We start from the raw sequence: 13903 nt of genomic DNA, 5'->3' as shown, positions 1-13903 counted from the left end.
TATTCCAAGATATTTAGAAGGCTGCAAACCAGGCAATTATTTCTTTGCACTAACATAGACACAATTGTTTGGAAGAAACTATTGTCAATACATTAACTATGTGCTCTCATTATGAACCAGTCTGATTATTTCAACATACTATATAATTTTAAATAGACTTTTAAATCACATATGTATGTAGATACATATATATAAGGTCTCACAAAACAGGTTATAACTCTACCTAAAATTACTTAACAATTCTCATTTACTAAACTGCCAGATGGGTATTACTAAAGTGCATAATAAAAACTGAAACTGCAAAGCAAAAGAAATTTCATTTAGTAAATATATACATGGTCTTAGAAAAAATAATTTATCAAAACTTTATCCTCAATCTGGAAAAGCAAAAGATGAGCTCACTTACAAAAGCCATTATTTCATCAAAATAGTATCATTCTATTCATATTCACCAGGATGGGAAGTAAAGATCAGCAGTTTTCCAGCACCTTCACGGGTCATCTGGCACAAGCACATTCAAATACACTGACACAAAAACAAATTATTACACTGTTTCAACCTCATACTGGTAAGAATAGCTGAGAATCAGTTAAGTGAAAAAACTTTACATTTCAAAGTGTGTATTTCTCTATATGCCCTCTTCACTTGAACTAACTAAATTTATGAACTCACACACAAGAAAATCCTACTGCAAAAAGAGCATTATGTTTAGGACTCAGTCCAAGTCATCGCCTGATAACAATAACAGACTTTTTGCAGTTCTTGCCAGCTGGCAGAACCTGGGAAAGCTTGAGAGTGTTTTGGTTTCTCTTAACAACTGGAAAAGGGTTCTACTCAACATACAATGTACCAGGACAATCCTCTCTGCCACCACCACCAAAAACAACCAACCAAAAGAGTTACTGTGCCTGTTCAGAGGAACACTTTAGAACAGAGGTTTTAAAGTGGGGTCCCCAGACCCAACATGTGGGTATCACCTGGGAACTTGTTACAAATGCCTGCTGTTTAGCCCCACCTGAGACCTGCTGAATCAGAAACTGGAGTAGAGCCCAGAAGTCTGTTTTACTGAACCTCCAGGTGATTCCGGTGCACACTTAGCCTGAAAGCCATCAATTCAGAGAGACATCCAGGACTACTGTAATTTATAGCAGGGGTTTTTTTCCCCCCACTGTTGTATCTCAGCTCTGGAGAAGGGTCCAAAATACAAGAGGACCTCTCAATACATAACTGGTACAACAAATAAACAAATATAGTGAATTCTCAATAACAGAGCTCCCATAAACATTTTTTCTTGTCATAAAATGATATATTCATATTAGATAGCACAACATTTATTTCTCAAAATCCAGTCTGCTCAGTTTGCTAAACTGTTGGCTCCATAGTTATTCTGTTTAAAATATTCTACCCACAGGCATAAAAAAAGAATGAACATTATAGATTAAATAACCACTGAAGAAGTTATTATTGTTTGTAACACTAAAAAGGTCAGAAATTATTAAAAGAGAATCACTATGTGAAGTTAACATCTTTTTAGTACATAAAGAGAAAAAAAGGTCACACTTGTAAATCTAAGCAATGTATCCTATTTGATACAAATTTACATTATCTAAATTAAAATATACCTTGACGAGAAATTAACTAAAATCATCCTGGCAAAATGTACAATGAAATAAGATGGTTTCTCTATTCTTACGTATTAGATAATATGAATAATTTGCAGAAAATAATTTTTTAAACAAGCATACAAAAATAAAAATGTACATAACTTGCACAGAACATGGCAAGGATAAACATACACAAAGCTTCATTCACAGAAGCCTGGTTCACTGACACTTCGCATAAAAGACATCAGAACTCAAAGACTGTTTCTTAAAGAACCACTCACAAATATGACATGAAACGTTATAGCTTTTTATATTATTTCATATATATATATTCTACCTTAAACTGAGATGTATAACACATAATACAAATGAACTTGATCCTGAAGTGACAATTTCAGAGCTAGAAACAAATTCCAGGTATAAATATCAATTCCAAAACCTTCAACAACATGCCATGTAAGACATATATGGTGCACTTACATTATTACGGAATCAATCAACACAGGGCCCTTGTATTTAATGAGTAAATTAAAACCATTTTTTTTATACTTTTAAAAATAAAGAATATAGAAAGAAAAATTCATATATTCAAACTATATACACTTCATTCTACCTAATCCGAACAATTCAAGTCAATTTTTACACAGAAGTGAACTGCCTGAAACTTGACATTTTACTTAGAAGCAATACCATCTCTCTTGAAATTCACTGCTTTAATTCGGGATGACAAACTGTAATTTTAATGAAGATTTTTTAATGAACAGTCAAAATCTGAACAAAGGAGTCAATAGTTACAAGAATGGTTTAAGCTATAATAGAATATACTTGAAAAAGAATTTTTAAAAATATGAATTACAAACTCCAGCTACATTACTCTAAGAAATGTGATATTCTTCATCTAGAAAATGAAAGTTTATCATATTGAAAGTATCACAAAACAAAAAAGTACACACTGCTAATTCCACCAGGTGAATAAAATATACCCTAATAATAGGTTTCAACCAAAAGGAATCCTTAAAGATATTTATAATCTAAACACAATTTTATAGAAAAAGACAAAAGGTCAAACAATATTCCCAAGGTAACACAGCACTTGGACCTTTAAATACTCAGTCATGTAAGATTCAAACTTCAATCAGTAATAATGTTATTCAGTAATCAAGACCCTTTGAAACAAAGACCCTTTCAAGATATTTCTTCCTATACTCAGAAGATACTGCTATTGATTTAAAAAAAGAATATACAATATATAATCCTGATTTAAAGATCAGAAAACTTTTTTAAAAATCAGATTCTATAAAAATAGTGAAATTCTTCACCATTTCCCACAGTGACATTCTATAAACTACTTAACCACATTCAAGCAGGAAACTGTATCTGTATACTTCATTACACACAATGGAGAAAACCAGTATCTTATACTACTACAGTTTCCCGTTTTTAAAAATTTAGTAATGAAGGGTAGTGGAAAGGAAACAATGCTCTTGAAAAATATAAAACTACTGTCAATTTATTTAACCATTATTTGTTTACAATGAAATAACCCACGTTGGGCTATATATACCACTTAAGAGATGGCCTGGCTACTTACTCTGAAGTAGCCCCTCACCTGACCCCAGGAGTTCCTGTGGAGGAGCATCTAACCAACTAGGAAGTAAAAGACAGGCAATATTTACAATGGTGAAATCTAGGAGTCAGGAATGTGCCTTATTCTTGAAAGCAAGTCTGACTTTAAAATCAGTTATGCTCTCAATTTTCAGGAATATAGTTAAACATATTACTACATATTATAACAAAACTCTTGACATACCAAAAACCCCACATTTAAGTATCATACTACTCCCTAGTAAAGTATCTTTTTCATTTCTGACTAGCACCATCTGACACTAAATATCAAAAATTTTTAGGGTTTAAACATTTATCATTCTTCCACAAACCATCTCAGTTCAATCACACATTTAATGTTCTTCCTCTCATTCATAATCTAATTTGTAATTATAAACCCACCCCCAAATCATTGTGACTATTAACCATTCATTGTGACATTTAGCAATTATTATAGAGTTTACACGTAACACCAACTTTCTGAAACTTGTATGTTCGACAAGTACATTTCTGAATAAAATGTGATAGCATAATTTCAGTGTACTCGAGAAACAAAATTCAATTCAGATATTGTCATTGTTGATCATCTCTGATTCTATTAAATGGCGATTCTAGGTAAAACAAATATTTTTCCATGTTACTGATATTGTAGGATTCAAAACAAATATTTAATATCTTCCAATGAATGCTCAGCACTGATTTTAAGCATAAAAATCCAAAACCTCAAAATAATAAATTGAGCTTTATGAAATACAAGTGAACCACTAGCTTTTTAAAAACAGAATCTGTCAAGAAGAAAATGAATACATTCATTCTCAAAATAAAAACAGAGAAATTAACAAAATACATCGCTAAAATAAAGCAATTAGAAAATGGATATTCATTTTATTTTGTGCATGTTAATAACAGCATACGAAACCTAAATCATGCAGACTTTAAATGCAGTGTTTCAAATCATTACACAAAAGGAAACATAATATTGTGATGTTATACTACTAATATTGTTTCATATTATCTTTTTAAGAAAAGAATTATGGGAGTATGGATGACAAAATCACACTTATTTAGAAAAGCTAATACTATTCTTTATTTTTACATCTACAAGCTTTAAGCAAATGGCATTCAAATGTCTTCCTTGGCATTCTTTTCCACAAGAAAAAATAATGACTGAGCCACAAAGTTGTTTAACTGGACAAAAACACTAAAAACTTGAGTAATTAGGAGTTCACAGATGCTCCACTTGACTCACTCAGAAGCTGACTGTTCCCAGGGTAAACTTGGTAAGAACTGGAACAAGGACTTTCTCGATGAAGGGAAAAAGCTGTGTAGAGCTCTGTTCTTGGAGCCAGAATGAGCCGGACATTAGAATGTTCAGATTAGGGCATCTCTTTGTGCAATGCTTTCAAATGTTCTTGAATGAATCGTACGGAATTTCACAGCCTTGGCCAAAGCTAGCTTGGTATTAACATAAAGGACAAAGTTTCTCCCAATCTTAATTCAGTTTTGAAGCAAAATACAATACTAAAAATTACCTAAAGATTTTACGAATAAAAATACAGATGACGGGAAATGTATATTCAGGTGCAGCAGATATCACTTAAAAATTATAGCTGATGTTAAAACTCCCCACACTGCAATTAATGTCACAAACATAACAAATTACACCCCTTGCCAACTCACATTCACAGAAAATGTGATGAGAATAGTCTATTATTTTACCATCTCCTTATCGTGTTTTCAAAGGCTGCCAAAAACAATAGAATGCTGCCAATTTTGGAAAATAATTCCATCCATATTGTTTCTAAAAAAATAGAACATAAAATAGCACATAAGAAAAATGTGATACAAAAGCATGCATCTCAAGCCTGCCTTAAGGACACCTTCCAGCAAAAACAGAAACCATGCCTGGGTAATATTTACATACTGCTCACTTTTTTAAAGCATTCTTCAGAAAAATGCTAAAAGCATGGTACAGTAACACACTGAAATGTTATGTGAGAAGTAACTGTGCTACAACCAATGCCTGACGCCTTAGATTTGTGGCTTAAATACATGATTCCTCAAATGTAATTTTAAATTAAACATGGCTAACATACAAAATTTTAAATATAATGAGAACTCTGTTTTGGAATAAAAATCCTAATGTGATGTTTCTCCATTCTATTGAAAATCAATCTTTAAAACATAATTGATAAGAAAGAGATCTAATCTGATTGCCGTAACACTCACTACATGAACCATATTTCTAGGAGACAAAGCACACCTCGCCTGTCTGAATGCAGAGAGACCCCTGAACATTCATAGCCCTGCAGAGTCAGGCTACCTTGAACATTTCTGGAAACAAACATGCTCAAGAAATGCCCAATTTCTTTTAAATACCACAGCAAATTCCCAACTAACATCCTAGCTAACGCTATTTATTGTCTGATTTTAAAAATGTGAAGAGTAAGATCTAGATATTGACACCAAATAAATAACAGCCAATAAGATTAAAAATAGATATTTTATAAGCAAAAGATTTGCCTTCAAACATTTTTTTTTCAAGATTCAAAAGATTTATTTGGAAAACTCAGCACAAGACAAAGATATCCTTAATATTCCTCCTCAGAATATTTGAATATTCAGAATCTGTATGAAATGTAGACAGCAACTCTGATTTCACAGGACATCAATGGTGCATACAGGTGTAATCCCCACACCCGCCCTCCCCCGCTTTCTACTCTGTCTGCCCCTTACTGACATCAGATTTCACTAAGCTCCTATCTTCAGGGCAACTTGCACAAACGAAAATCATTGTCATTTGTAAATGGCTGGGGTTAGTTAAAGCAATCCAAGTATTACCGTTACAGCAAAGTTTAATAAAACTGTTAAGAGAATACCACTAATAACAGTTTAAAATTATCCAAGATGATTTCTTTATTGAGATTAACTACACAGAATTCACAGTACTGTGGCATACTTATATTTAGCTAAAGTCACAAACACATTTGAACATTCACAATGATGAGTATCATCATTACCATTCTAATCTACAAAGCTTATGAATAAAGAAAAATACAAAAACTTCAAGTATTTAAAAAAAAATTTTAAGTCTAAATACAATAACAATAAAACTTTTCTTCTAGGTAACAGGTAAAAGTTATTTTTCTCCTCTAAACAGTCATGAACGAAAGACTGTTTAGTATCTACGACGCTTGTTAGGGCCTTCAAAGTTGGCCCCTTGGCTCCCTCTACCAAAACCACCAGGACCACCACTAACAGGACCTACGCCACTCATCGGTGCTTGAGGGGTTTCAGAACCTGTTCTACTACCCATAGGTGATCCCATCTGAGACGGTGGTCCTTGCGGAAATCTATCATTGTGCTAGAATACCACATAACAAATGTGAAGTCCATTTGGAACACGCCAAATATAAGTGACAAGAAAAATTGGCACAATCCCAAGTGGTGGTGTCATGAAGTTCAGCAGAAAGTCCAGCAGAATCAGGATCACACATAGAAGGAAGAAAGGAGCAATTTAATTAGTTACTATGTTTTAAAAATAAAAAATAAAAGAAGCATCTGAATGAAGAGTTACATTTTGCTAATGCTATGCCCCAATTTCATGAAAAAAGAACTGATTTTATGAAGTGAATGCCATCTTAAACTTAGTTATTATTTTACTGTTCTGATCTCTCTTTTTATTTTTATTTATTTTTGCTTGGCCATGCCATATGTGGCTTGTGGGACCTTAGTTCCCTGACCAGGGAAAGAACCCAGGATCACAGCAGTGAAACCACACAGTCCTAAACACAGACTGCCAGGGAACGCCCTCTCTTTCATTAAAGTTTATACTGCACGTAACAGTTCAGTTAGTAAACGTACTGTGTTTCAAAAATCAGAGACAAAACTGGGGAGCAGCATCACATTGTTTGAAAAAGTACTGGGTTGGCCAAAAAAGTTCATTCAGGTTTTTCTGTGCCATCTTATGGAAAAACTCCAACCAACTTTTTGGCCAACACAGTAAATATTATAAAAATTTAAACAGTAATGCATGTAACATAGAAAGTATATATAAACACAGTTATAATTTCAGTATGAAAACTTTGAAGGAAGGTGCTTTTCTGTAAAGACTATTATTACTGGGAAAACAGTTTTTAGAAGTCAAAAGGCAGAATTAAACACAAATTATGTATTCTGAAAAACTTCACAGTAATAACTACATATCATAATCACAAGGGTTGACCAGAACTCCCTATAAGCAGTAGTAAAATACCACTGTGAAAAAGACTAAGGGGTATATTTAAATAAATGTTACCATTTCTGTGTGAGGTAGGGAAAAGCAGACCAGTTCCTTTTACTAAGTCTCTGTTGATTACATGCTACACAAAACTTTAACCAAAGTATTTTTACAAGTTTTTACTAGCTCTCAGACACTTTACTATGAAATAACCCTCCACTGAAGGACACAGGTACACTGATCAGTATATAACACCTGATCTGATCACAATCAGTATTATGTTACTGCCTTGTTATCTGTGTAGATACTCATTTAAAAAACCTGTTAGCATATCCAGTTTGTCCAAATTCTTAAAGGACTATATTTAAAGTAAATAAAATTTAAAATAGAATACTGCATCCACTGGTTCTAAGACCCACATTCACTGCTTGCATCTCTGAGATCAGGAGGGTAAACTTTAGAGCTGATGGCAGGTCTGAGTCTTAACAGCAACACCTTCTCTTTCTCAGCAGTAATGGTATCTTCTACTCCAGAACTGAGCTTCCTTTTCCAAATACACAGTCAACTAATTTCCCCTTTCTTAATGTTACTCAGGACAACCATTAACAAAAACCAAATAAGAAAATGTTTTACCAATATAAAGTCTCATTTAAATAGTGACAGACTTTAAGGGAAAAGAAAAATGGTATGAGTTTTGTCACTGATACTTAAAATATGAAGTACAACTGAAAAACATTTTTATAATATGTAACCCAGACAAAGATATCTTCACACTCTCAAACCAAGATATGAAATTGCCTAAATTTAGAAATAAATGTAACTGAAATTACTAAATCTATTTAGTGAGAATGCAATATTAACATGTTTAAAATATACTTTAAAACTTTAATGTAAATTTTACAGTTAAATTATCTGAAATTACTCATTTTTTTTTTAAAAAAGACAGAAAACTGTGTTTTCATACATATTGGGGCTTCATACCTCACCAAAGGTAAGGAATTCAGTGGAAAAGAACACAATCACAAAATACTAGAATGTACACTGAATGCTGGTAAGAGGTGTATACAAATGAAAATCACTGCAAAATGACTGTAATTAACATACACATCTGCTATACACTCATATACAAAAGCATGCCGTGGATCATAATCCTAACTCTTGAGATAATAAAAAACTGCCTCTCATAAATCAACATCTAAGTTCATAATATTACCTTTTCTTCATCGGACATTGATCTTTACTGACAAAACAAATGATGCCAAATTATATTAAGTGTGAAGTTACCTTTGGGGCAGAAGTAAATACTACTGATATAATCACAATAATGTGCATGATACATTACCACTGCTCCATTATCTGGCATCATTGGAGTTCCCATATTTGCAGCTCCTTCTGGCCCCATGGCAGGACCAGGACCCATTGGCGGGCCAGGAATAGTTCCTCTGTTGTTCATATTCATACCCATCATTGCAGGAGGACCTTGGTTACCAGCAGGTGCTGGGCTAAACGCATCTACGCAAAACAATCTATACTTAGAGCTGTCCTATCTTAGTTGAGTAAACATATAAAATTTAACAATACTTAGGCAATCTATATAACAAGATTATCAAAATCATTTTACTTCCTTAAGAATGGGACACTCAATTATTGACTCTGATAAAGCACTACATTTGCTAAACAAAAGTACATATAACAAATGAGAAAACTATCAATTATTTTATGTCTGAGACTATCCAAGCTTGAAAAGTTTTCTTTAAAACATCAGTATTATTTGCTGCAGTCTGCTTTTTAACCTAATTATTACTCCCTTATGAGTGAAGAAATTATGACAACTCTCTACCAGTTTAAATCAACTGCAAAGGATTAGCACTTACAAAACCACTTAATTTTCTTAGTCATGACTAAAAATACTAGCATGTAAACTATATTAAATTGTGATGGGAGAAACCACAACCTCATATATAGATATGTGTGTATATATGTATATATAGTGTAGGTATGTGTGTGTGTACATTGTATGTATATATATGTGTGTGTGTATATATATATATATAAAAAGTTGACTGTAAAAAAATTGACTTTTACATAGTTACTGAACATCTCCCAAAATTACAGGAGGTACTATATTAACTAGAAATATGCAATAGAAACAAACTAAAAAATTGAAATGATTCATCATGACAAAACTTTTTTCTAAAAGCAAATGCAGATAAAATACAGAACCAAATGCAGATAAAATACAGAACCAAATACAGATAAAATACTGATGCAGCTATTTAAATTTTTTTTGAAATACTGAATAAAGAAATTCTGGAAATGAGAACAATCAGATACCGCAAATCTTTTTTTCATCAAGACATCCATCCACCTGCCTCATGTTAACTACATGTAATACATTTATAATGGATACATTTTTAGGTATCCTCTTGTAACTTTTTAAACTTTTAAACTAGTTATACTTGTTTATCATTAAAAATTCATGACAAAGACTGAATTTTCTTCTAGTATTAGCTAATTTCATGACATTCAGAACTCCATTTCTCAAAAACACATTATAATAGGAGTGGGAAGTTATCATTCAAATTCTCAGTTCAGTATCCAATGAAGCTCAACTTTGCACAAGGCCGAGTACAGGAGCAGCTGAGGGAGGAAGTCTGACTTCCTGTCATTCCTGGCAACATACTCTGTGGCTCCTTCGGAACCCAATCCCCAGACCACAGCCACTTCCTGGAAAGGAAGTAGTTCCTTAATCCCCCAAAATTCTCAGGAGTAAATCTACACTTAACTATCCAACAATGTTTCTATTCCCTTAGGATAGCAACAAATAAAATTTTTACTTGACTTCTACAAACTTCTCCCACAAGCAAAATGATTAAGGGCAGAAGCATGATCCAGGAGGAATCCTACCTCAACTTTCCCCAAAAAGAACAGATCAAGGATTAGGGTTGTTTTTGTTTTTTTCCTTCTTCTTTTAATTAAACATAATTATCACACCTAACTTCTAAGATACAATTTAACTATACAAGTATGGGTATAATAAAAGAAAAATATTTTCAAGTATCAACAAGTGAACTACTCCTATTTTTAGTAATTATGTTCTTCTACCAGATGGCTGTAATTAAAACTAAATGTAAAGATCTAATAAGGAATTTTAGAATTATCTGGTCCCCTGAAAAGCAATTTTATAAATTGTGTTCCACGTGAAGTATACCAAAAAAACCTTTGTCACATTTCATCTGTGTAACTTGAGAGAATATGACAATTTACCAACTGAACAGTGACATTCAACTGCATGATAAGGACTTAAAAGTCATAACTCTCACTTTGAGGATAAACTCTCACTTTGAATAAAATATAAAGAGGAGAAAATTAAATGCAGTGGATGTTAGGGGAGCTAACTAAGTGTTCAAACATGGTTCTTTAGGGAATAAAATCCCATCAAAACTTTTAAATCTCTTAAATTCCTAACTAAATAAGAAATCTAAAGGTATATTCTCCCATTTCTTCTAATAAAGTTGCTCATCAAGTCAGACTGTTTTCATGGTCCCTAAAACATCAGAAATATTTCAAGTTTGGTTCTGATGTTAATGGACAATCTAACAATTATAATGGCATTTCAAACTACCTGTAAAAATGCCATTTCAAACAACCTCACACTGAAAATCCTTAAATCTACCTGGATTATATACCAGCCCACAATTCGCACTCTGAAAATGATATAAACACTCAACTACCTGTACATCTCTATACCCTCAACTGTACTACCTGATTTAAAACTTCTCATGTACTCTTGGTTCTGATTTTTTTCATGTACCACTGTACTACAATTGTACTACACAATTAAGTTCTTTGAGTTAAGGGCCATGTTTTGTGCTTCCTTTGCATCTCAGAGACGGTCAATAACCACTTTTTTGCAGATAAGAAAAGTGACACAAGTAAACAGCAGTGGTCTTAAATGATTTAGATTAGCTAACTGGCAAATGGCAATAAACTGGCACGGTGGGAAGTGGTCAGTCATGGAAAATGCTCGACCTACATAGATGCTTTCAGGTTTCTTATTCCACACATCGTGCATACGTTCTAAGCGCAATGTGGATCTCCTCACTGGGAGTGCACTTGATGCACTGGAGTGTTAAGGTGATGTAATCCTTGCAACAATATGTACATTTGACTTATGTAGATTTAACCTCAGCTTCTGTGAAACTCTTATATAAAACTTATTTATCTCAACCTCAAAGGTATGACAGTTAAAATTTAATAAAACTTATGAAAACATCCCACTTATGTTTCTCTTAGCTTATTCACTTGGTATTGCTCCCCTGACCACCTGCGTAAACAAGCAATCAATATTAAAGTGCTACTATGAACATTTTCTTAAAAACTTCACATCAATTCTAAAGATATACATGAGCTTAAATATGTAAGACATATCTCATTTACTTGACAAGTCACACATGTCTCCAAACAGTGCATTTCTGTGTACGATACTGAGGGCTAGGGCAAAATAAGTTAAACATTCAGTAAAATGAATAAAAATAGCTTCAAAGTTATGCAAAATGTTATGTTAAAATAGAAATATATAAAGTACTCTCAAAAAGTTTAAAGACACTATAACTCAGAAGCTAGCAAAATTCCAACACCAAAAAGCCAACTGCAGGGCATGAAGTTTGATTTTTAAAAGTACAACAACATAGCTATATTATACCATGTGATGACTACAAGTTTCAGGTTGTTAATCAAAACCTGTTTACAGGTTTCTTTCGTTGCATCTATTAAAACATAATACATCTTTTAGCCTTTGAATAAAAAAATAAAACTGTTCTTCCTAGCATGTATTTTAAATACACTGATTTTTTTCTCAGTTTAATAAATGTAGGAAATTTCACCACTTACAAATGCTGGTTCCAAATTTTTGTTACTGACATACCAAAAACAGCATGTATAGTTCCCTGAAAAATGACAAGTAAGTGACAGAAGCCTGTGCTTCAAATCCCTACCTCCCATGTTTATTGCTCCACGGGGACCCATATCACCCATTCTCATTTCCTGTTCTCTCTGTAAGTAAACATAGTTGTCACAGTCAACCTATCGATCTTAGGACTTAACATTTCCCATCTAAAATTAAAAAGAAAAAGATAAATTGGGACATAATGTTCCATTAAAATTTTAAATTTCCAACATCATATACTTAATAAGAACACTGAAAAGAAACTTCACTCTCACAGCCTTAATTAAACATATTACAAATGCTTAGGGCATCCAATTTATACTTCTATATATTACCAGGGAGTAATACATAAAATCTATTACATGACATTTTTAGTATTATTCTTCCAAGAGATTATAGACACACACCTAGATTCTAGAAGAAGAAAAATCTAGTAATAATAACGAAGACCACCAATTATTTCTCCCATGTAGGTCTCAAAGTCTTAAAACAGAAATGACCATTACCGCTTTCACATTCAAATATATTCAAACACACAACACAGCTGTGGGGCACTAAGCCAAAAATAAGGTTATAGACAATTTTCATTTTTGCAATATAATTCACCTTTGCATTTTTCTTCAAGTCCTCTGGTATTATTTCACCAGGTCTTTCAGATATATCATAAAGCCTCCACTACATACAAGCAACTATTGAAAGCTCAACATAATATTGCTTCCTTTATCTGAATAAGAATTTTTTTAGAAACTGAAATAAAGTGTTATCACACAGTCATCAAGTTCCGAAACAAAATGCTCTTGAGGTTACCTATGACATAAAAGGCCACACAAATGTACAAAACATTTTTAGTTTCAGTACAAAAACTATTTCTTAAAAGCTCATTTACCAACAGTTACACAGAACTAACTTCAGTGAAATCTCTAGGTGAAATTACCCAACACATTATAATTGAAGTTTATACTATTATTTAATGATTTTTTCCAATACCAGACAAGTGTTACAAGTAGCAATCATAAAAAAATTCCAAGTGATGTCTAAATCTAAAGAAAGCATAATTTTTCTACTTTCAAAAGCAGTTTTATTACAATGGGTTGGTTTTAAAATACTAGTGAAAAGTACCTATAAAGCTAGAAATGAAGGAAATAAAAAGCCTATAAATGGAGAAAAACCACTAAGCAGCAAGTCAACTGCCCATCTAACCTAATGGAGGTGCCTCTAAAGCTAACCCATTAGGAAGCTACAACACAAGAAAAGCACCACTTACATAACAGTTCCATGAAGAAATGTTTCTCATTGCCCAGAAAATCTGAATACCAAAGCTTTCTCAAAGTTAACGTTTAACTTTCCAAAAAATAAATGTTTCATCATAAAACATTTGACTATTAACAGGTAGTAATTATAGGGAAAATATTATTCTATAATCATACTTCACACTATTATCAATAAATTAAGCCAAGCTCTCATTTCCTCAGCAGTAGAGCTTACTGATAACGTGTGGACTCTTTCAGCAAACCCAAAATCTTTAAT

General features: G+C 32.8%; 1 protein-coding gene across 2 annotated transcripts in view; it reads right to left on the bottom strand.

The window, feature by feature from the left end:
• PSPC1 (paraspeckle component 1) overlaps window positions 1-13903 on the bottom strand; it is an 89358-nt gene that overhangs the window by 33928 nt on the left and 41527 nt on the right. The window contains exons 7-9 of one of the 2 annotated variants that reach the window (XM_052650068.1): window positions 12426-12483; window positions 8771-8940; window positions 5934-6573 (exon numbers count right to left, since the gene is read on the bottom strand). The exons of the other annotated variant lie outside the window; for it this stretch is intronic. Of the exons in view, the coding sequence (XP_052506028.1) occupies window positions 6388-6573; window positions 8771-8940; window positions 12426-12483 (414 nt within the window). The 3' untranslated portion in view covers window positions 5934-6387. Of the gene's footprint in view, window positions 1-5933; window positions 6574-8770; window positions 8941-12425; window positions 12484-13903 lie in introns of those variants that run through there. 2 annotated transcript variants of the gene reach the window in all.

Source organism: Budorcas taxicolor, chromosome 12 (genome assembly GCF_023091745.1).
Source record: "Budorcas taxicolor isolate Tak-1 chromosome 12, Takin1.1, whole genome shotgun sequence".
In the NCBI taxonomy this organism is placed as follows: domain Eukaryota; kingdom Metazoa; phylum Chordata; class Mammalia; order Artiodactyla; family Bovidae; genus Budorcas; species Budorcas taxicolor.
Note: the sequence above shows the minus strand (reverse complement) of the source record. Positions and strands in the feature narration are given on the sequence as shown.